Below are 24,774 nucleotides of genomic sequence, written 5' to 3'. Positions count from 1 at the left end.
ACTTTAACTTGGAAATCTGATAGCAATTTTTGGCCAAGAAAATTCAATAGCTCAATCTTTTGCAGTGAAAAAACAGAACCTGCTAATGAAGCCATACACCTTACTTGATTCAACCAGTTTTCCACAAAGATAAAAGGTAGAAAAGCAATCTAAGAGTCAGTCATGAAGAGAGACTAACAAAACATAATTATCTGAACTTTTTACATTTATGAATCTTGTAAGCATCTGTCTTTCTAAAGGAAACAACAGCAAGAAGAGTGTATTTTATACAAAGGACCTTTCAAGTGCGCATCTAACTATGAACAATGCCACTACAAGCCTAAAACTAATCAGTGATAATCTTGGAGATTCATTTGCATATAGCATAAAAAAGAGTGACCAAAAATAACCCACACAATACCCGCAGCCCCTTTTGCAAATATAACATCCTTGCCTCAAGCCTTTCCACCCGAGCTTCAACATTTGCGATCCGTGCCTCCAGCATTGCCATTTGTGTTTCCCACCTCGCATCGACACGCTCCATGCCATTTATTCTACGTGCATTATCATCTACTTCTGATGAATCATCTTCCCATGGCTGATAGCTACACATTTCTGTTCGCAGAATTGACATAATAGACCAAAAACTAATTACTAAGTGGTAAACAATATAGTATAGCACCTCATCACAATCAGTTTAAAGAAAAATCAAAAGTGAGATCCTAAAGATTTAATACACTGAGATAAATCAAGAAATTATCATTCATTATGCTCCAGTAACGATGCTAACCAAAATCAAAGTAAGCCAGTACTATCTTGCAACCAAGATGATGACAATGAAGTTTCTACTATCAGGTACTCATGCTAACAAAGAGCTATCATGTTCCCTAGTCCTCCAAAAGAGGAAAAGAAAAGTAACCACAGGCTTCAGCTGATGATAGCTTGATTACCTGAACCACGACCATCGTGATCATATCTCATCTTGTACCTTACTAGTTGAAACACAAACTAGGCATCTTCTTGTATAAAATCAAATATTCAAATTCAGAAAGACACGTCATTTTCAGTCAGGACACCAGATTAGGATTTGTAACTAAGCTTTGTACATAAACATGTAGAAGAATTCATCTAGAAGATTCTTATTTCCTTTCAAATTGATTATTCATATGAGTACATTAATATGCTTTCATTTCAAACCTTGGACTCATACACCCTTGTTAAGCTTAATAAACAAGCCTAAGAAGAACTAAAGCATACTCAAACATAACACGTATTAGTGAAAGAAACCCCAATTAAACACACAACGTGAACCTGCCTAAATCCTAGTGCAAGATGACATGCCAATTTCAGGTCAACTAAAGATATGTAAATTCTAAATCAAGCTGAAAAGCTAATTCGACTAACATGATTCACAAACTTAAATTGCTATCTTTAGGACTATGCTGTCTGACTATTTCTATGAATGCCCATGAACCCTAACCCACATTATAATTAAAAAAATAATAATTGGGTAGCCTTTGCACCCTAATCCCTACTGTAGCAATTTAAGTAAAATCAGCAGACCTAGGGTTGTCAAATTTCATCCACGACCGAAGATTATTGAACAGGTAAAACCAAGGATTAGAAATGCAATTTTTATTGGAGCAATCACTGAAATGTCAAAAGAGCTTCAAAAGAAACCCTAAAGTAGAGATATCCATAGACAAAATGCATTTCTTGATTGGGTCTTAATGAAATTGAACAGGCGAAGAATATTTCAGTAAGCAGCACAAACATTGATTTAAAACATAAAAGAAGCTTAAATCATACCTCAAAGAAATGGGTTAAGATACTAGATAATGCACAGCTCCAACGTAAATCAGTATCAAGAAAAGTAAAAAGTCCTAAAGAAAAATAAAAAGGTTCTTGTGCGTTCAAGCTCAAGAATTGTAAAAGAACCCAACAAATATCTCCCATGCATCAAACAGGACCCACAATTTAGCAGACCCATTTGATGACATGGCAAGAACTTAGTGGGTTACCATTTCAAATGCTCCTACGTGGCGAAAACCCAATTGATCTTTATTTCTCATTTTTACTGAAAGAATAAAAAGAAATAATTCCCGCCATAAACAGAGCGCAAACCAAGACTTTATGCATATTCATTGCAGATGCTATGCTCACTCCAATGGTTTATATGTATATTCACTTTCTTGAAATTTTCATTTTCCAGTGGATATTACAAGAAAAAAAGAATAAGATTTCAAAGTTCTTAATAAAATAAATAGCAAACAGATTTTTTTTTTTTCGTTGTTTCTTTTAATGCAGTAAAATTCCAAAAAAATAACAATTGCCGGCTAAAGCCGGCAAATTCTCTGTCACTGTCTTTCTACAATCTTTTTCTTTGCTTTCTCAAATTTCACCACATGTCTCACTGTCTTTCTCTTTGAAATCGTCTCTTGTTTGCTTGCTAATGTTATTCATTAAAGAACCATTTGTGATCTTTCAGACTAGATCCAGATAGAGAGACCAATGGGGTGTGCACAGAGCAAGTCATCAACAAATTCACCATCAAATCATTTACAGAAGCTGAAAATGGAAAATGGGTATCTTTCAAAAGGAGGTCTTGTTGGTCATAGAAGGTCCATAGGGCAGAGGTTGAATAACTCTGATCCACTTCTCAAGAACTGCGATGCTGGCTTTGATAGTGGCGGAGGCAGGAAGCTAAGTGATCGAATTGGAGAGAAAGATCGGATTTTTGGTGGTGGAGAGGAAAGAACTTTGCTTGTTGATGAAGGTAAGACTGTTAATGGTTGGCCAAAGTGGCTCACTGATAATGTTCCTAAACAAGTTTTGGCTGGCTTGATCCCAAAAAGTGCAGAGAATTATGATAAGATTGATAAAGTTAGTAACTTCTCATCTTAAATATTTGTGATCTTTGTCAAGACTAAGTTTGGTTAGCTGATGACCCATTGGGTTTGGTTTGATTGTTAAAATCTCTCTTGTTTGGATATATATATATATATATATAGGTAGGTCAGGGTACATACAGCAATGTGTATAAAGCTCGAGACAGAGACACAGGAAAGATTGTCGCATTGAAGAAGGTCAAGTTTGACACTTCAGAACCTCAGAGTGTGAGATTTATGGCACGAGAGATAATGATGCTACAAAAGCTTGATCATCCAAATGTGGTAAAGCTTGAAGGAATAGCCACATCAAGAATGCAGTATAGTCTGTATCTTGTTTTCGATTTTATGCAGTCGGATCTAGCAACCATCATTACCCGTCCTGAAGGAAGACTTACAGAACCACAGGTAGAAAGTTCTTTCATTTCTTTCCTTTGCAGATGTTTGCTTGATTTGGCTTGGATGCTAATGTTCTGTATCAATGCAGGTCAAGTGCTATATGCATCAGCTGCTTTCAGGGCTGCAGCATTGCCATGAAAGAGGAATTTTGCATAGAGACATCAAAGGGTCTAATTTGTTAATTGATAAAAATGGGGTGTTAAAGATTGCTGATTTTGGGCTTGCAAATTATTACTCTCCTGAACGTAATAAGCGTCCTCTGACTAGCCGGGTTGTGACACTTTGGTATAGAGCTCCTGAGCTTTTGTTAGGTGCTACAGATTATGGAGTAGGTATTGATCTTTGGAGTGCTGGATGCCTCTTGGCAGAGATGTTTGCAGGCAGGCCAATCATGCCTGGAAGAACTGAGGTAAAAGATACTGTTTAGCATCATCTATTAAAACAATGAATAAAACATAATTGATCAAAAGCTATTACAAAAACTTCAAAAGTTAAAGTAGTTTCAGGCCTCTTTAATAAACAGATCCCGAGTCTAATCTCAATCTATCAAGTTTCATGCATTCAGGTTGAACAGCTACACAGGATTTTTAAACTATGTGGTACACCATCTGAAGACTATTGGAAAAAGTTAAGGCTATCTACAACTTTTCGACCTCCAAAATCATACAAGCCTAGTCTTTTTGAAGCTTTTGGGGAGTTTCCTGAATCATCATTGGGTCTATTGACCACTCTCCTTGCTCTAGATCCTGCATATCGTGGCTCTGCATCTTCGGCTCTCCAGAATGATGTAAGTACTCGAGTGATTGATTCGTGCCATTACGATTCAGAATTCCTTTTCTCGTGTGCACTTGCAGGATAAACACACACTCTATTTTTATGTTCTTGTACAATACAGCCAATAACTTTGTGATTTTGTTGTCAAATTTTTCATTACATATAAACAGCAACTATAGGATACCCTTTTGTTGGTTCTCCATTCACTTCAAATGGATTGTTGTTGCAGTTCTTTTATACTAGCCCTCTAGCCTGCGACTTATCAGGTCTTCCTGTAATTTGGCGAGAGGAAGATGAACTTGCTCAAGCTAATGAGCTGAGAAAGTAAGTTTTCATGTAATAATAAGCTAATGAACTGTTCCTTTGCCAATTTTGGTCTGTAATCAGTTTCCGATGTTCTTGAGTTTTAGCAGTAAGCATTAGCTTTTCATTCCTTTTAACAATCTAGAATTTCTCATCAGCAGCATCATCTTTGTTTAGGCACAGAAATTCGAAAATGAAACGAAGGTCTCGAACATATCGTGAGCATAGAAGAAAAGATATAGAAGCTGAAAAACAAAACGCAGACTCCACACGTTCCAAAGAGGTACTGATTCTTCTTCTTCTTCTTCTTTTTCTGACAAGCTCACCGAGAGAATTCGCCTTTAAGAAGTAGGCATTAGATGCAGAAAACCAAAGAGATTTGAAGACAATAACACCATACTTGCACTAAAAAACGCTGCGCATTATTAAGGTTGCAAAATATGTGATCTCAGCCGACAAGCTTTAGAAAGCTGTGAAGTTTTAAGTTGGAAACCTGATGAAAGAAAATAAATGTATTCCGGTTTTCAGGAGGAAGAAAAGATTGAAAAGCCAAAACTCCGAAGTCAGGAGCCAAGAAGCAGTACTAGCAGCAGCTCCTCAGGGGCAAAGTTATCGACTGGCAGGGCAGAAAGCCCAGCTTTCTTGCTCTCCCCTCCAATTTCATCTTCCAAGCAAAAGATGTCTCCAAGAACACAAGGGCTGCCTCCCTTACCATCAGCCTATAAATCCAGCAGCACCACCAAGTGCAACAATGACACCATGTACTACAGATTTAATCAAATGAATAGATCTGCTTCCACAAGAGAATTCAGAAAATTGAATCAAGGAAAACGTGTAGGAGTCTTTGCAATGGATAACTAGGCACCATGCGAGAGTACCCACATTGAGCTGCAAGTGCTGTATTTTCATGAATTACTTTTTGGCCACAATTTTATATTATTTTTCCCCTGTTGGTGACATTCAAGAAAGTGAATACACTAAATATTAATATGTATGAAGAGAGATTAATGCATTAAATGATTATGATTGATATAAAGAATTGCATTAGATCATTATTCACCATGCAGGCTTTAGTTTTTCACCTCTTGGGGCAATCATTCATTACAATTTATGTTCCTTGTCGGCCCCTTTCATAAATGGTCCCATTCATTAAATAGTAGGTGGCCTTTTCAAGGACAATTGATTTACTCTATTATAAAACAATCTCTTAATTAAGTAATTCTTCATTAAAAAAATAAAAATCAAATTGAGATACACTAAATTCATCATTAAATTGTTTTCCCAAATAATAAATAATTTGATTTGATTTTAGAAACGCGGCTTTCCTCACTAGATATATATACACTAGGAATATAAAATGACTGAAATAATTCTACCGAATTCGAATTTGGCTTAGTTTTTAATTCATTCAAGTTTTAATAAAATAATATATTTTAAAATTTATCAAAAATTGAAATTAAACTTGAAAAGATAAATATTTAACTCAGTATGTTAATTTAGTTTAATTATAAAAATATTTTAATTATTTTTAGATCATAAATTTTATTTTTTCTTATTCTCATTCGTAAAATATAAGCAAATTAAATTTAAAATCATCAATGAGATATTAAAAAGATTAAAATAGCGAATAAGAATTCAAGCTCGATAATGATTTCGACTCGTTTACGGTACTTAAATAAAGCGTAAAAATTATATAATTGCGGAATCTTTTCTTACCTTTTTTCTTTTGTTTATAAAGAAAATTATTCATTGTGAAAAGGGGGGTTCAGAGGACAATGGAAAGGGATGAGGAATCTGATTATGATATTGAATGGAGAAAAGTAGTTGCATATAAAAAGTAAACAGATACTGATATTTATTATTATACCCAGCAAACAATTGATATAAATATGGCAAAGGACGCGTGGGCTTAAAAGGGACATGCTAACAAACCAAGTCCTCTTGTTGGTAATTGCTTCTTTCACCTTTCTTTAACATATTTCTACAACTTAATCTATCTATTTATATAGCAACTAGTTTCAGAGATGTAAGAAATTGCAGTCAATAGGTTTTTTTGTTTGTTTTTCTTTTAACATATTGTTGATTTTGAGAATTTAACTTGAAACTTGGATACCCCTCAATTAAGTTCTTAATTGATCAATAATTAAAATGATAATTAATTATCAAATCTTATTAAGAATCAAGTGGTTATTGGGTGTATTAGGTAGTAGCTATATGTGTGTCGTATAGTTCAGGTCCATGAAGACATTATCATAATTATTTCTGTCCAGCAAAACCAAATTGGATGGAGCCAAATTTGTGTGTTTATGTGAGTTTGGCTTATTAGTTTGGATTCAATATACTATTCTTCCTCTTTGTATATATACAGTTTTTAAAAAATAAAATTGAAAAGATCAATCAATAACACCTCTCTAGTTATTTCCAAGATCAACAATTTCTTTCTTTAAGGAAAAAATTAAATAAATGAATAAAAATTGCATACATATCATGGCTTCACTTCTTGACAGGTCTTTTTGTCAAAATATAAGGAAAAGTTATAATAAAGAAATTAAATAATATAAAGAGAACATCTTAAATTTGTTTGAATATGAGTCAACAAAATGAGAGTATTTTGTTTATCATCATCATCATAATAGTTTCTGTAGATTTTTATACTGAGCCAAAAACATGGTAGCTAGGAGAGACTATGGGGAAAAGCACTGCTTCTTTTTTTCCATTTTTTTTTTTAATCTCCAAACATACACATGATCAAACTTGTAATGATCGATGCATGGCATCTGCATATTCCATTCCAGAAAGATAAATAAAGAAGAAAACTATATTTCTTAACACTCTTTTTGCTTTCCCATGAGAGAAATTAAAAATTCCTCTCTTTTTTTTTCTCTTTGATCCGAGAAAGTAGACAAAACCAAATATGTACTCCATGCATATATATATATATAGAATCAACCCAATCACATACCATAACGAACATCAGTACTACTAAACTTGTTCTTGATCCATTTGAAGCTGTTCCTTACACTAGATTTAAGCTTTCCTTCCATGGTAAAGACATTATAAGATGCTATTCTCTTCCTTCTCTTCATCTCTGGATCACTTGATGTTGCAAAGCCAGTACCCTTCTGATAAGGTCCATTGAAGCTGTATGAATTCGACCCGAACTCGCCTGAAAAAGATGATGAGTATTCAGGATAAGACCTACTCTTCTCCATGCTCATGAACCCAAAAGAAAAAGAAAACCTAAAAACTCAAACTGGGTTTTCTTTCTTTCTTTTTCTTTTTTCTTTTTTGGTTAGTGGCTTACCTAATGGACAAACTTAAGTTGCTCTAGCCCTATCTACCGTGGGGGGGTATTTATACAAATATAGGAAGGATTGTAAAATGTAATGTTGACATGCACGTCAATATAATTGGGAGATGGACCGAGAATAATACCAAGGGTGGTGATTTTGTGCATCATGATCCAGTGTGGTGGCAGACCATGTGGAGATGTTTTGGGGTGGGAATCATGATAGCAAGTTGTGGTGGTGATGAGATGAGTGGGGCCTAGTTGTGTACAAATTTGCCATCATCTCATCTGTGATGGTAGAAAGAAAAGGGTTCACGTGGTGATAAGGGTCCTACAGCTCAACCTACCAAATTGAGGCTGCGGGATGTTCACGAGGATGTTTAGGCTTTAAAGATTAGACAGGATAAAAAGTTGGTCGAAAAGAAATAAGAAAATTCATACTCAACAACATCCAATTTCTACATAAAATGGTAAAAATTGTTTAAACTTAAATTAAAGCTTCCAATTTAAATTTAAAAATATAAATATTTCAAATTTTTTAATTAATTAGACTAATATTAATTCCTAGACAGAGAAAATCTTAATAGTTTTTCTTGGCATAAAGATAAGAGTCATCTACTTATATTTTTATTTTAATGTGTTATATTTATATTAAATATTTTTTTTATCAATAATATATGTAATGATTACTATTATTATTAATATCCATAAATATTAACAATACATATTAAGATACTAAATAATTTGCAGTTCAGTTCTACAGGATGAAGTGAATTTCATGTGTGCTTAAAGTATTTGAACAAGAATATTTTCTATATGTCTCTATTAAATTATAAATAATTAATTTTTTATTTTAATTCATCTTAAAATATATATTAACAATATTTTTATTTTTATTTTTATTTTTAATTAATTTTTTTACTAATAAAGTAAAATAAAAAATAAATAAGAAAAAAGAAAATCACTTTAAAGTAACAAAAAGTAAAAAAATAATAAAACATAAAAACTATGTAAGAGTATGTTTCTTTAAGTTTAAATAAAGAGGATGCGGCTTTTAAATTATTTTAAAAAGAAAAAAGACGAATTAGAAAGTTTTTTAAAAATTTATATTTTATATATGCTGCTAGAATTCAAAGAAAAAAAATACATAAATTTAAAAATTTGATGGGTGAATTCTTTTAACAGTGAAATAAGAGAAAGTATAAAAGCATTTCAAGTCATCTTCTTCTTTATGCCAATGCTGGGGAGGCTTAGTGCTTTGTGGGCCTCTTGTGTTTTCATGTTGGGTAAGAATCTAGTGTGAATAACATCATGCAAATCTTTTTTTTTTTTTATTATTATTATTGCAATTCTTTTGGTGTTATCATCGAGAAATTATTCAATGCACCTTGGTTCATTATATATTCCCAAATTGTATTGATTTATATATACATTGAATCTATATACTTTACATTAATTATTTTATATAAATTTAGAAAAATGAATTTTAACTTATCATAACATGTAAAATTTAAAAATAAAATGAAAAATTAAATACTAAAAAAAAATACATTGCTAAACAAAGAATTATTTGGCTCAAGCCTATAAAATAAAATAATATTATGTGCATCCACAAAATACAACTAGAGCAAGAGCATGTTATTATGAAATAATATTTTTGCATGTACATAAATATAGTACATTTATTCATAGAGCGCATTGAGACATTTTTAATTATTGAGTAGACCCTTTAGATTTTAGACATAATTGTTGTTATTTGGACAAGTGAGATTGGTATTTTGGTTGAACAAATTTCCAAAGGTGTCACATGATCCAAATATCCTTAATTGATGCATTTTTTTGTATACAATCTTGGAAAAGAATCATTAGTAATTATAAATGTATATATATCTACTATAAGACAAATAATTACCTTGGTATACATTGGCATGGTCATCATAGTTACTTTGCTAAAAGTATTATAACTAATGAATTGAAGTGTAGTTCTTGTAAAGTACAATTGACTTGCAATCATAGATAAATTTAAGGATAAGGGGAAAACAAAATATTATATATATATATATATATATATATATATATATATATATATAAAGCTTTTAAGTTAATATAATAATATATAGGATAAACTTTAAAAATTATTATATGGTTTGACACTTTCATATTCGATGTCAAAAATATTTTATGTATCAAATGAGTAACATGTATTTTATTTTTTAACTGTTTCAAGTACATATATTTTTCTCTCTTTTTATATTATAAATATTAATAAAAATATAAATTTTTAATTGAAATAATACTTTTAAGTAATTTACTCTTACTAAATATTTTATAATTATAATAAATTATTAAAATATATGTATTTTTTGATTTTAATCAAAATTGAAAGACAACTTTTTAAATAAATCTTTTATATATTTATAAATCTTTTAATGCATCACATGTTTCTATTAGTTATTAAATTATGCCATAGTAAAATTTCAATTTAATAACACCTAAAAATATATGAAAATGGATAAAACATAAATATATACCTAATAAAATGGTATTCCTAACAAAAAAATATTTATGTTTCTCAAATTTAAGTGCAAAAGTCATTGAAATCTTGATATAATTTGTGTCAAATGGGCACTTTCCATGTGCATCTCATGGTATAGACAGAGAAAGAATCTCAATCTAAAAATGAATTGAATGATTGTAGTATATATTCACAAAGTTGTCAAACTTAGGCACTTGAAAATCCAAAATCCACTATTTTAGATTTTCTTGTTAGGGGCCATTCAAACATATATAGGCCTATAAAGGTAATACAATTTTCATGCAAAAAGACAATACAAGTAGAATAGAACTAAGTTCACTTCTCTTGGAAAAGATCCTAGCTGTCTTGCTCCATTTGCTGTCACTTAGGCAAACATTATTATGGCACTTGTGGCATGAGAAGCATTCTTTGCCTTTTGCAATTGGCATGCATTTTGACATCAACACCACTAATTGATGGCTTTTTAGTTCTAGGAATTAATACACCTTATATTTCTAAACAAGTCATTAATTGATTACTTTATTTATTTGCAAGAATAAAGGATAAAACAATAATATTCCAATGTCATCTAGAAAAATAAAAAAATTGACCATTTTCCTTGTGCAATTTTGTAGTCTTTCACTAAATCTTCCTTACCATATATTAGGGGTTAGCATTACTAATTTTCTTTTGAATAAACTGACTTCTATAAGTGATATTTAATCATCTAGACTTACAAAGTCACAATTTGATTCATTCACTTTAGAATTTTTAATTAAATTAACTTATTTAATAGCATGATTTTTATTAATAACTAATATATATTCAATTCCATTCATTCATAAAGGCTCATTTTCTTGAAATTTAGACTCTGTTATTTATATGAAATGGATTCTTACTCCCTTCCAAAACCTGGTTTCTTCGGATGTTAAGCACCCTAGTTAATATATTTCTTTTTCTCAAAAAAAAAAAAAAAGAAAAATCATTTATTCATATATCATAAATGAATAATTGAAAAGAAAAAAAAATATTACAAATATATGATATTCAATAATTTGAAAATAATATCTTAAAAAATTAAGTATGAATAATTTCTTCATGGATGAAAAATCAAGATACCTCTATTTTTAAATTTCTTTTTTAACTTAGTCACATAAAATTAATTATGTCAAAACTTAAGGTTCCTTATTATTCTTGAAATTATCTGATATCATATTTATTGAAATTAATTCTTCATTTCTTTTCTAAGTTGATTTTGATGTTGGTGTATACAAAAATCAACTCATATAATGCATACAATTAAGAAATTATAAGGTTAAAGCACATGTTAGTGGAATATCTCGGAAGTTCACTTAATTAATACTCCATTAGTCCAATTTTGAGGCCATTTTTTCTTTTTAGTCCGTACAAAAATATAGTTTACTTTTCCTTTTTAGTTGCTAATTTAATGATTAAATGTGTACAATTTTTTTATTATTATTTAACATTAATATCAACAAGTATAAATAATTTTTATATATTTGACTTTCAAATTATAAATGTACTAAACTTAATGTTTTAAATAATGATATTAATTTTAAAAATACTGAATTTCTTAATCCTTATACAAACTGAAAATGACCTATCAAAATTGGAAAGAGGGTGATAGGTCCAAATTATATATAGTTATAGTTATATATATATATATATATATATATATATATATATATATATATATATATATAATTTGGTGAAAATATGTGTTTATACCTCATTTAAATTTAATTATCTAATTTCAGATAATATTAACTAAAAAAGAGAAAACTATAGAGCAAAATATTCAGAAAGAGCTTAATAACACATAGACTGACTATTTATTGCGCCGGCTGAAAATTACTATTCACCTAAGTGCATTTTAGATTTTTATATTTTTAAGAATTTATATTAGTTATTTATTTATTGATAAGTAGAAAAGATGATAATGTATTGATAGTGTGCATTTTATGCATACTAATTATCATATTTTCTTGGATATTATTGAAGTATTTATGCTTAATTATGGATTTTAAATGTGATTATTGATTTTCATGTTAGGATGCAACATGAAGCTGAAAGGATGATATTTGATGAGTTTTCATAGATTTTGATGCTTTGGAGAATTTTGGATAAAATGGAGAAAAGATGGCAGAAGATCACTTCAGTTAGAGCGTGCCCACGGCATATTCTAGAAATCCGAATTTGTGAAAAGAAGCTTAAAGTGATACTATTTGTCATGTGACTTTTTAATTTGTTTTTGGAAATGTTTATTTACTAAAAACCCCTCACAACTTAAGGTTATTTTAGGAATTCTTAGGGACCAAGTTTTCCTATAAAAAAAAAAATGAAAAGAGACAAAGGGAGTTTTTTTAGGTTTTGGAGAAAAGGGGGCTGCAAACTAGTTTTCTTCCTATCATCCATTGTTTTCCTTCTTTGCTTTATTTTTTCTATAACAATTATGTGTGGCTGAACTCTTTTCTTTTCAACTCAAGGTTAATTAAGGTTTGAATTCATATGGGTTGTGAGATTTAATTGTTCTTCATTATTTTCTCAAATCTATTAATATTCATGTATCTTCTATGTCTATTAGGAATTCTATTTTTGTTGATTGTGTAAAAAAGCCTATTACTCAATTATCAAGATAGTCTATGCCAAATTAAAATATTAAATCCGTAATTGTTTAATTATTCTAATGATTAGTGGTAGAATAACATACCCATGTTATGTGGATACATAATCTAGTCTAAATGAATTCATCTTATGTATTTGTTGACGAGGGTTGGGTTTCTCTAAATTGCATTGTTATTGGTAAATTAAATCTTGAAAGCTTTTCTAGGGTTGTTTATTCAATAAGAGAATTAATCAAATGGCTTCTATTGATTAACGAAAAATTAAGGAGAAATTAGGTTGTTAGAGCTTCTCAAAAACTATAACCAATTTATTAATGGATTTAGAAATTATATTTGCATCAATGATCAATTCAATGAATTAAAACTGAGATTATACCTTGGGTTGGAGTTTTCTCATATTGATTTATCTTCTCAAATTTTATTATTGCTTCTAATTGATTTCTAGTTTAATTTGTTTTGATTCCAAATTTAAAACTCCCTTAATTTTATTTGAATTTTGTTAAAGAAATAAATCTTACCAATCTCTGTAGATTCGACCCTACTTGTCATTATTTACAAGTTATTTTTATTTGAAGAGTAGGAACTTATTTTTGTTGGATTCAACACCCATCAAATTTTGACGCCGTTGCCGGGGATTAGTGTCACTTAATTTGATTTATTTCTTTTATGCTTCGTTCTTCTCATACAGAAAAATTTGAATTTGATCCTGAGATTGAGAAAACTGCAAAAAGAATAAGAAAGGAGACTAAAGAACGTCGTAAGAATTCCAAATCCTCTTCACCTTTTGCACCTCCAGAATTAGAAACAGATTTTGACTTAGTTGATTCTTTAAGTGATTCTGAATTAGAAGAAACCATGGAAAATCAAGGAAGAACTCTAAGGGAATTGGCAGCACCAAATGTAGATCAACAACCGCTTTGCATTCAATATCCCGATTTGGAAGTAGCCTTTGAGCTGAAATCAGGTTTGATACATTTATTACCTACTTTTTGCGGTCTTGAGAATGAAGATCCTTATAAGCACTTAAAAGAATTTCATGTGGTGTGTTCGAGCATGAGACCACAAGGGGTATCCGAAGAACAAATCAAAATGCGTGCATTTCCATTTTCATTAACCGATAGAGCTAAGGATTGGCTATTCTATTTGCCATCTAGTTCTATCACCACATGGACGGATATGGCAAGAGCATTCCTTGACAAGTTCTTTCCCGCCTCAAGAGCCGCAAGTATAAGGAGGGAAATATGTGGAATCAAGCAAAACAATGTAGAGACTCTCCATGAATATTGGGAACGGTTTAAAAAATTGTGCGCGAGTTGCCCTCAATATGGAATTACCGAACAATTTCTCATCCAATACTTTTATGAGAGATTGTTACCCATAGAGAGAGAAATGATAGATGCCGTTAGTAGAGGCGCTATAGTGAACAAAACTCCTCAAGCTGCTAGGGATTTGATCTCCATCATGGCTGCCAACTCTCAATAATTTGGCTTCGGTCAAGACTCAACACCAAGAAGAGTGAATGAGGTAAGTAGCAATTCTATCGAAACTCAATTGTCTAAACTAACCTCTCTTGTTCAACAATTGGCCTTAGGAAATGCACCAAAAGCCAGAGTTTGCAGAATTTGTACCGATCCAAGTCATCCAACCGACATGTGTCCAACACTTCAAGAGGACTCTAATGAGCAAGTCAACATGGTTGGAGGATTTCCAAACATGAAGTATGATCCCTATTCAAACACGTACAATCCAGGATATAGATATCATCCTAACCTTAGCTATAGATCAAGAAATCAAAATTTCCAAAACCCTCATCAAAATTTCTAACAAAGATCGGGAAATTTCAAACAATCACCTCCCGTAAAGCAAGGTATGTCTCTTGAAGATATTGTTAAAGAGCTTGCTAATAATACAAGTATTTTTCAACAGGAAACGAGAGCAAGCATTCAAAATTTAGAGGCTCAAGTAGGGTAATTGGCATCTTCATTGAGCAAATTAGAATCTCAAGGTAAATTGCCATCACAAACAATTGTCAATCCAAGGCACAATGCTAGTGCAATAACCTTGAGAAGCGGAAAAGAATTGAAAGAATTTGATGATGCAAAAAGGCATGGATAAGCCTTAGAAGAGGAGGTTGAGAAAGAAGTGGCGACTTCATCGCAAGAAATCGATCAATCTCAAGTACCCAACAACGAGAAACAAAAAGTATTAGTGACAAAACCTCCTTTTCCTGAAAGATTTGCCAAATCTAAGAAACAAGAAGAGGAAAAAGAGATATTTGAGACATTTCGCAAAATTGAGGTAAATATTCCTTTACTCAATGCAATTAAGCAAGTACCTCGTTATGCTAAATTTCTAAAAGAGTTCTGCACCAATATGAAAAACTTAGAAGGTATGAAAAAGATAAGTGTGGGTGAGAATGTTTCGGCTATTCTTCAAAGAAAGATACCTCCCAAGTGCAAGGATCTAGGTACATTTACTATCCCTTGTAAGATAGGCAGTGTTGAAATTAAGAGGGAGATGTGTGATTTAGGAGCCTCAATAAATGTCATGCCTCTTTCAATTTATGCATCTTTAAAATGTGATAAATTAAAAGAAACGGGTGTTGTTATACAACTTGCAGATAGATCGGTTGTGTATCCTGAGGGTGTCTTAGAGGATGTTTTAGTGCAAGTGAATGAATTGGTATTTCCTGCAGACTTTTATGTACTTGACATGGAAGAAGATAATTCTCCTAACTCAACGTCAATTTTGTTAGGAAGACCATTTCTTAAAACTTTAAAAACAAAAACTGATGTACATGATGGCACACTTAGCATGGAATTTGATAATGAGATCATAGAATTTAATATCTATGATGCCATGAGATATCCTAGTGATGTATCCTTAGTTTTTGTTTTAGATGCGATTGACACTCTAGCGCAGGGAACTTTTGAGTTGGAACATGAAGACAAGTTGCAAGTTTCACTCACCAACAACCTCAATCCAAAAGAACTTCTACGCCTTGAAGCACTTTATGTGATAGATTCGCCTCTATAAGACACCATTTTTGCATTGGATGCACTCAAGTTTGTGAGAAATAATGTTGCTTATATTGATTTATCTTATTCTCATAAAAAGCTTATTCCTTCTATCATATAGGCACCAAAGTTAGAATTGAAAGCTCTACCTAGCCATCTAAAGTATGTGTTTTTAGGAGAAAATGAATCCTTGCCGGTTATCATATCTAATAAACTCACTAGTTTGAAAGATGAGGTGTTGATTCGGGTACTTAGAGAGTACAAAGAAGCAATTAGGTGGACTATAGCTGATATCAAAGGATTGAGCCCCTCTTTGTGCATGCATAGAATACTTTTAGAAGAGGAGAGCAAGCCATCTAGAGAAGCCCAACGCCGATTAAACCCTCCTATAATGGAAGTGGTAAAGAAAGAAATTATGAAACTTCTTGATACAGGTATGATCTACCCAATTTCTGATAGCAAATGGGTAAGTCCAATTCAAGTTGTCCCAAAGAAAACAGGTATAACAGTTGTAGAGAATTCAGACGGTGAGTCAGTTCCAACCCGCATTCAAAATTGGTGGAGAGTTTGTATAGATTATAGAAAATTGAATACTTCAACTCGGAAAGATCATTTTCCTCTCCCATTTATTGATCAAACACTTGAGCGTTTAGCCGGTTGTTCTCACTTTTGTTGTCTTGATGGTCAATCAGGTTTTTACCAAGTTTCGGTGGCACCCGAAGACCAAGAAAAGACAACCTTCACTTGTCCATTTGGGACCTTTGCATATCGACGAATGCCGTTTGGTCTTTGTAATGCACCCGCAACCTTCCAAAGGTGTATGGTTAGTATATTTTCAGATTATGTAGAGAATATCATAGAAGTTTTTATGGATGATTTTACGATCTATGGTAATTCTTTTAATGAATGTTTAGCTAACCTTACTAAAATTCTTAAGCGGTGCATAGAAACAAACCTAATTTTAAATTATGAAAAGTGTCACTTCATGGTTGACCAAGTCTTATTCTAGGTCATGTTGTGTCATCTAGAGGAATTGAAGTTGATAAATCTAAGATAGATGTTATCAAATCCCTGCCTTACCCCGCTAGTGTGTGGGAAGTTCGTTCTTTTCTTGGTCATGCAGGATTCTATCGACGTTTTATCAAGGACTTTTTGAAAGTAGCTCAACCATTGTGTCGCTTACTACAAAAGGATGTTGAGTTTTGTACTCGATGAGTCATGCAAGGAGGCATTTGATAAATTGAAAGATGCGCTAACTTCAGCACCAATTATTCAACCACCAGATTGGACCCTTCCGTTTGAGATCATGTGCGACGCTAGCAACCATGCGGTGGGTGTCGTCCTTGGGAAAAGAGTAGGAAGAGCTCCACATGTCATTTACTACGCCTCAAGATCACTAGACAATGCACAATGCAACTATACAACAATGGAAAAAGAACTTTTAGGCATTGTTTTTGCTTTAGAGAAATTTCGCTCATATTTACTTGGAACTAACGTGATTGTTTACTCTAATCATGCAGCTCTCAAGTATTTGCTTTCCAAGAAGGATGCAAAGCCAAGGCTTATTCGTTGGATACTCTTACTACAAGAGTTCAACTTGAAAATAAAAGACAAGAAAGGAACAGAGAATTTGGTCGCGGATCACCTTAGTCGCTTAATCACAAATGAAGAGCCATTACCTTTGAAGGATAAATTTCTAGATGAGCACCTCTTTTCTATTCATAATTTTATTCCTTGGTTTGCCGATTTAGTTAACTACTTAGTCACTAGAATGCTACCAAATGATTTATCTAGGGCTCAAAAGGATCGAATTAAGAGTGATGCCAAATATTATCTATGGGATGATCCTTACTTGTGAAAATTTTGCTCTGATCAAATTATTAGAAGATGTGTGTCACAACATGAAGTTGCATCCATTCTAACATTTTGTCATTCATATGCATGTAGAGGGCACTTTGGCCCCAAAAGAACGGCTCGTAAGGTGTTAGAATGTGGATTATTTTGGTCCAATTTATTTCATGATTCATACATGTTTTGTAAAGCATGCGAAAATTGTCAAAAGACGGGAAACTTAGGACATAGAGACCAAATGCCCCTTACCTCCATTCTTATTTGTGAAATATTTAATGTTTGGGGCATAGATTTCATAGGCCCTTTTCCTCATTCTAATGGCAATATTTATATACTTCTTGCTGTGGATTATGTTTCAAAGTGGGTAGTGGCAAAAGCTACTCGGACTAATGATTCTAAAGTTGTTGTAGATTTTCTTAAGTCTCAGATTTTCTCAACATTTGGCACACCGAGAGCTTTGATTAGTGACTATGGCACTCATTTTTGCAATAGAGTGGTTGAAGCCTTATTGAAAAAGTACAATGTCACACACTGTACTTCTACAGCCTATCACCCGCAAACAAGTGGGCAAGCGGAAGTCTCCAATAGAGAAATCAAATCGATCCTTGAAAAATTTGTCAATCCTAATAGGAAAGATTGGAGTGCACGACTTGAAGATGCGCTATGGTCATATAGAACGACTTATAAGACCCCTATAGGTATATCCCCTTATCGTCTAATCTTTGGGAAGCCATGTCACCTCCCGGTCGAATTGGAATATAAAGCATATTGGGCTGTCAAGCAATGCAATATGGAGATGGATGAAGCTGGTTCACAAAGAAGATTGCAACTACAAGAGGTAGAAGAAATTCGTCTAGATGCATATAAGAATGCACGAAATTACAAAGAAAAGACAAAGAAATTTCATGATAATATGATTTCTAGAAAGAGCTTTTGTATCGGACAAAAAGTTATTCTCTACAATTCCAGACTCAAATTATTTCCAGGTAAGTTGCGTTCTAGATGGAGTGGTCCTTTTACTGTCACTAATGTTTTTTCTCATGGTGCAGTAGAAATTCAAAGCCAAGACACTGGAAAGATGTTCAAAGATAATGGTCAACGTCTACAACCTTTCTATGAGGAATTTCAACTTGATAATATTGCAGAAATTAACTTGGAGTGTCCAAGTTATACATAGCGTGCAGCCATGTCTGGCCGGAGACATTAAATAAAGGCGTTTTTTGGGAGGCAACCCAAATTTACTTTTTAGTTTGTTTTATTTTCTTGTCCTTTTGCAGTTTTATAGTTAATTTTCGTGCTTCCTTACTAAATTTTTTTTATGAGTTTTGGGGCAGAAAAGAACCATGTTTAGAGCGCGGGCACGCTACATTTCGAGTTAATATAAAGATAACAGAGTGTGCCCATGCTCTAACAGAGAAGATCTTCTGCTCCAAATTCTAAAGAATTGATAATATATATATATATATATATATTAATATAAAAAAATTTAATCACCAATTTTTATTTTTTCTTATCAAAATTTCTTTTACCCTAATATTTTCTGCGTACCACGCCTCCTCACTGACTCGCTAGAAGACCACCGGCCACGCAGAAGCGGCCAGCGTCGCCTAGCCTCGGCCGACCACTCGCATCGCGACGCCGCCTCCCCACCAACGCAGCGCAGTCTCGCCCAGCTCACACAGCTCCTCGCAGTCTCGTCCCAACCAGCCTCACCAGCAGCAGCGTGTTCTTCTCATTTGTCCTCCTTTTTTATAAAAAAAATCAATCCAATGGTTAAGAAAAAGACGGTTCATAAGCCAAAGCTAAAGGCAACTCTACAACAACCGCGCAAGGCCAAACCAAATGCTTCAAGCTCACGAGCACGAATTGGGAAAGGGATGCATATTTTGCCCCCATCCGAAACTGAATTGAAAGGAAATTTGATATTCAGTAAGCAAGTCCACAAAGAAAGGTATAAATTTTTCTTTCAGCAATCTATTCTTCCTTGCAAATATATTGATTGTTTGGCTTTAGAAAAATTGAATATTAAAGAAGATGTGGAGAAATACATTGATAATATTGGATGGCAAACATACTTTTCAATTAATTATCCATGTTATATTGAACTTGTGAGTGAGTTTTACACTACTTTTGAGTTTGACAAAAAAGTTGATATTAATTTGAACACTCCAGGTGTAGTGTATTTTAGGTTGTTGGGTAGGGATTTCAAACTCTCTATCACACAATTTAATCTTGCCTTTGGTTTTATCATGGATGATTATGCTAAAACTGATGAATATGCGAAGTCTGTTTGTGATTTTTTACCTGCATTTGAACCAGTTCCTTTGTATAAGCAAATGTCTATAGGTGTCAGATATAACCCTAGTAAGTCACAAGCTAGTTATCTACATGACCAAGCCTTGAAATATATTCATAGGTTTCTAGCTTTCACTTTTTCAGGAAGACAAGATAATTCTGGCATACTTTCAAAAACTGAGTTCTTTTTCTTGTGGTGCATGCAAAATGGAATTAAAGTGAACCTTGGATATTGGTTGGCTTCTCAATTTGACAATGTTATTGTGAAGAAGCGTCCTATGATTCTAGGTTCTTTGATTACTCAATTGGCTATACACACAAATTTGCTCGATATTGATAATAATTCATTGCATGTTGCTTGTGATATGCACCCTTCGGATATAAAATGCTTAATGAGTATGAGTTTAGTGTGGAAGAAGGAAGGTGTGCCTTGTTTTCAGTCTACAGGTCCTATCGCGAAGAACATTTCAAAGCGAAAACTCCGTCAGGATGAGAATGAGGAGGAGAATTTTATTTCCAACAATGTACCATCTCCTCCTGGATCATCCTCCCAAGGGCGATATACTGAACAACTCCAACGCCTTGAACAACGACAAATAGAAATGGAATTAAACTTGATGGCTTTCTTCAAGCACATGGGTTTTACTCCACCATATCCATCTCACTGCTAAACATTTTCGCTATGCCTAACATACTCAGGGAAGTTTCACCATTCCTATCTTTTATTTCCAATTTGATATGTTAGGCATTATATAAATACATTGGGGACAATGTATGAGATAAGTGTAGGGTGTTTATAGGCTGTTTTTGGGCATTGTACATGCATGTTAATTTTTTTTTTTAGTATTGTTCTATGATTATGACTTATGAATCCATGATTTTAAATTGCTGAGAATTGCTTGATTGAGTTAAAATATAAAAAGAGATTTGCATAAATGATTGAGTTTTTATGTGTTGCATTGTGAGTATTATTTTTATAATTGATTTGAATGAAAAAGTGCATAGAACTTAACACACAATCACTTTTTGTGAGCTTTTGAGCCTAAGAGCATCCATCACAATATGCTCCATATTTTTCTTGATTGTGTGATTGTCATGTGTAGATTGATTTTTTTAGAACTTGCTTTGTTATACATATTAGGTCACATTAATGGATTGAATGCATTAATATGATAAGGGCAATTTGGGATAACCAATTTGAACGTCTAAAAAAACCACCCTGACTTTACCCCTAGCGAACCGATATTGAGCGTTAAACCTTTTCTTTGTTTATTAATTCTCATTTAACCCATTATAGCCTTTTATTTCATTTTACCTCTTTTATAACCTAAGTTGAAGAATTTTGTGAATTTATATGCATGAAACTTTTGGATGATTATTAGGACTTCAAGTTGCAATTATATTGTGCTATTTCTCAAGTTCTGGAAGAAAACTAAATAAAGTCTTCTTCAAAGATAATTCAAAAAAAAAAGCGAGAAAGGAAAGAAAGTAGGAATTTAAAAAAAAAAACGAAAAGAAAAAGCGAAACAAGAAAAAAGGAATAAAAAGGAGTTCATGAGAAATATGTTGTGTGTCAGAATGTAACTTGAATTGAATATTATTATTCCTAAAGGTTAAGTTTCATGTATATATGTTTTTGTAAAAAAAATTTCAACTTATTCATAGTCAAATTCTCTTATTTCCTACCCATTACCTAAGCCTCATTACAACCTTATTAAGACCCTTTGATTTTTGCATTTGATTCATTGTTTAGTGGTGGAGGTTTGATATATAAGCAAGCTGATGGTAAAATTCTTTCTACGCATTGACTTGAGAGTTTATAATTATCCTAAAACACCTTGAGTGCATTGAGAGAAATCCTTGGGAGGGTGTTAAAGTTTTATTGCACTTTGATTTTGAACTTATTAAGGAAATTGATACTCATTTGTGTTTACTTGAAAAGACTCATTTGTGGATTGCATTTAAATGTGATTATTGATTTTCATGTTAGAAGAAACGCTTTGATGCAAAATGAAGCTGAAGGAATGATATTTGATGAGTTTTCATAGAGATTGATTCTTTGGAGAATTTTGGATAAAATGGAGAAAAGATGACAGAAGATCACTTCTGTTAGAGCGTGCCCACGGCATATTCCAGAAATCCGAATTTGTGAAAAGAAGCTTAAAGTGATACTATTTGCCATGTGACTTTTTAATTTTTTTTGGGAATGTTTATTTACTAAAAACCCTTCACAACTTAAGGTTATTTTAGGAATTCTTAAGGACCAAGTTTTTCTATAAAAAGAAAAAGATGAAAAGAGACAAAGTGAGTTTTTTTAGGTTTTGGAGAAAAGGGGGCTGCAAACTAGTTTTCTTCCTATCATCCATTATTTTCCTTCTTTGCTTTGTTTTCTCTACAACAATTATGTGTGGCTGAACTCTTTTCTTTCCAACTCAAGGTTAATTAAGGTTTGAATTCATATGGGTTGTGAGATTTAATTGTTCTTCATTATTTTCTCAAATCTATTAATACTCATGTATCTTTTATGTCTATTAGGAATTCTATTTTTGTTGATTGTGTAAAAAGGCCTATTACTCAATTATCAAGATATTCTATGCCAAATTAGAATATTAAATCCGTAATTGTTTAATTATTCTAATGATTAGTGGTAGAATAACATACCCATGTTATGTGGATACATGATCTAGTCTAAATGAATTCATCTTATGTATTTGTTGGCTAGGGTTGGGTTTCTCTAAATTGCATTGCTATTAGTAAATTAAATCTTGGAAGCTTTTCTAGGGTTGTTTATTCAATAAGAGAATTAATCAAATGGCTTCTATTGATTAACAAAAAACCAAGGAGAAATTAGGTTGTTAGAGCTTTTCAACAACTATAACCAATTTATTAATGGATTTGGAAATTATATTTGCATCAATGATCAATTCAATGAATTAAAACTGAGATTATACCTTGGGTTGGAGTTTTCTCATATTGATTTATCTTCTCAAATTTTATTATTGCTTCTAATTGATTTCTAGTTTAATTTGTTTTGATTCCAAATTTAAAACCCCCATAATTTTATTTGAATTTTGTTAAAGAAATAAATCTTACCAATCTCTGTGGATTCGACCTACTTGTCACTATTTACAAGTTATTTTTATTTGAAGAGTAGGAACTTATTTTTGTTGGATTCAACACCCATCATGTATCTTGAGATAGAGTTATCTTTGATGGAAGACTAGATCTAGATCTATCTGTCTTGAGGCTACTCTCTGTTGTACCTCTTCCATCTTCCATCTCCATCTTTTGTCTCTGCAATTCTTTATAGTTAGCCATTAAGCATTTTAGGGAAGTTTTTTTATCTTTAGTTCTTAGTTACACTTTGAAGATCAAGAGATCCTTGAGAATTGAAGATTGAAGATCAATCATCTCTGTCCTTAAAGAAATCTGGATCTTGAGAGAGCTTTTACTTTTTTATTACTTCGTTTTATGCTTAAATATTTAATCACCATGACACAAAATTAGAGATGTTAGGCTAAATTTTTTTCAAGTATTTATTCAAGTTTTTCTGCTTATGTATGAACTTTGTCATTTTATATTTAATGAAAAAAAATTTAATGCTCTATCTAAACAAATAAAAGAAAAATAACTACTAGAATTTGTTGATTTATCAATCAAAATTACTGAAAAAATTTGTTGATAAATTGGTTAAATTACTGATAAATTACCGGCAAAACTAGGAAAATGTATTTCCCAATTAATTACCAACAATTTTTTCAACAGTTTTCCTATAATATATTTAGCGATAAATATTTATCGTCGACAAACCTAGCGCCATTATAATATAGTGACAATTTTTCTACAATTTACCAACTAAATTTTACCAATATATAATTGTATAGCTAAAAATTTAGTTGATAGCATTAGGTAGCTGATAGCAGAAAGTTGATATCTGATAAATTAAATTGTTTAGTAAAAATTTAGTTGTTGTAATGAGAATATAATTTATTTTAATAATATTATTTTTAATAATATAAATTAATCAAAAATAGCTTATAATAATTAAAAATGTTATAATTAATTCTATTTAATTCAATTATATTTATTATTAAAAAATATTTATAAAAACTAATTTAAAAATAAAGGGTTAAAATTTAAATACCAATAATAGAAAAATTTCTAATTTTAGATATTATAATTATGAATATTATAATTATTTAATGTTTAAATATAATTTTAAAATAATAATTATTTATTATGAATTATAAAAAAACTAATTATATGATATTTTTAAAGTTATTATTAATAATTTTTAATAAAAATAATGTTGTTTAAATAAAAAATAAATTAAATAAATTATCAACTAATAAGAAAAAAACTTAAAATAGAGTTGATTGAATCAACAACTAATTAAGATTAAATGAGTTTCACTTGCTAATTTTTAAATCTTACCAAATAGATATGATGTAGTTGTAGTGAAAAACAACTATCAGTTGTACAAAACTTTTAAATCAAACGTCTTTTTAAATTTATAATTTTCTTTTGAAAGAGAGTGAGTTTTACTTGTTTTTTTAAGAAATTTGGAGGGATTGACCAGAATGCAAAATATTTTGATTAACTTGGCTAAAACTCAATTTTAAGGTAATTTAGACTTACCAGAAAATTCATAGGGCAAATTGCTACTTAAAGTTCCTCGATTTTTGTCGATCTTTTTAGTTTTTATTTTATTTTTGTCCTTCAAAAGCCATTTTTATTTATAAAGTAAAAAAAACTACAACATTTAAAATTAAGGGATTTCGAATTCAAAATCTCAACTTCCATTATTAAGTATATGACC

At 31.6% G+C, this 24,774-nt stretch overlaps 2 protein-coding genes and 1 long non-coding RNA gene across 3 annotated transcripts; 1 reads left to right on the top strand and 2 right to left on the bottom strand.

The window, feature by feature from the left end:
* Positions 1–163: 163 nt before the first annotated feature.
* Positions 164–2,086, bottom strand: LOC8283194. Its single transcript, XR_001535574.3, has 2 exons — positions 1,789–2,086; positions 164–594 (listed from the first exon to the last, which is right to left on the bottom strand). It is a non-coding gene; the product is annotated as an uncharacterized LOC8283194 (long non-coding RNA).
* A 113-nt stretch (positions 2,087–2,199) lies between these two features.
* LOC8283193 (probable serine/threonine-protein kinase At1g54610) lies at positions 2,200–5,358 on the top strand. The gene is made up of 7 exons (XM_015722459.3): positions 2,200–2,862; positions 2,991–3,275; positions 3,355–3,675; positions 3,832–4,053; positions 4,270–4,364; positions 4,521–4,626; positions 4,872–5,358. Exons 1-7 carry the CDS (start codon positions 2,491–2,493, stop codon positions 5,202–5,204), a joined length of 1,734 nt encoding a protein of 577 aa, XP_015577945.2. The 5' UTR covers positions 2,200–2,490; the 3' UTR covers positions 5,205–5,358.
* A 1,670-nt stretch (positions 5,359–7,028) lies between these two features.
* On the bottom strand, positions 7,029–7,688 carry LOC8283192. The gene has a single exon (XM_015722469.3). The coding sequence runs from the start codon at positions 7,559–7,561 to the stop codon at positions 7,298–7,300; it is 264 nt and encodes an 87-aa protein (XP_015577955.1). The 5' UTR covers positions 7,562–7,688; the 3' UTR covers positions 7,029–7,297.
* Positions 7,689–24,774: the final 17,086 nt, after the last annotated feature.

Source organism: Ricinus communis, chromosome 2 (assembly GCF_019578655.1).
Source record: "Ricinus communis isolate WT05 ecotype wild-type chromosome 2, ASM1957865v1, whole genome shotgun sequence".
Classification (NCBI taxonomy): domain Eukaryota; kingdom Viridiplantae; phylum Streptophyta; class Magnoliopsida; order Malpighiales; family Euphorbiaceae; genus Ricinus; species Ricinus communis.
This window is presented reverse-complemented; position numbering and strand designations above follow the sequence as displayed.

What these genes read in the sequence shown, in the direction of transcription:
- LOC8283193 (XM_015722459.3), top strand. Translation starts at nt 2,491, where the DNA reads ATGGGGTGTGCACAGAGCAAGTCATCAACAAATTCACCATCAAATCAT. An exon ending in ATTATGATAAGATTGATAAA is followed by an intron (nt 2,863 to 2,990) that starts GTTAGTAACTTC and finishes ATATATATATAG; the next exon opens with GTAGGTCAGGGTACATACAG. An exon ending in ACTCCACACGTTCCAAAGAG is followed by an intron (nt 4,627 to 4,871) that starts GTACTGATTCTT and finishes TCCGGTTTTCAG; the next exon opens with GAGGAAGAAAAGATTGAAAA.
- LOC8283192 (XM_015722469.3), bottom strand. Translation starts at nt 7,561, where the DNA reads ATGAGCATGGAGAAGAGTAGGTCTTATCCTGAATACTCATCATCTTTT.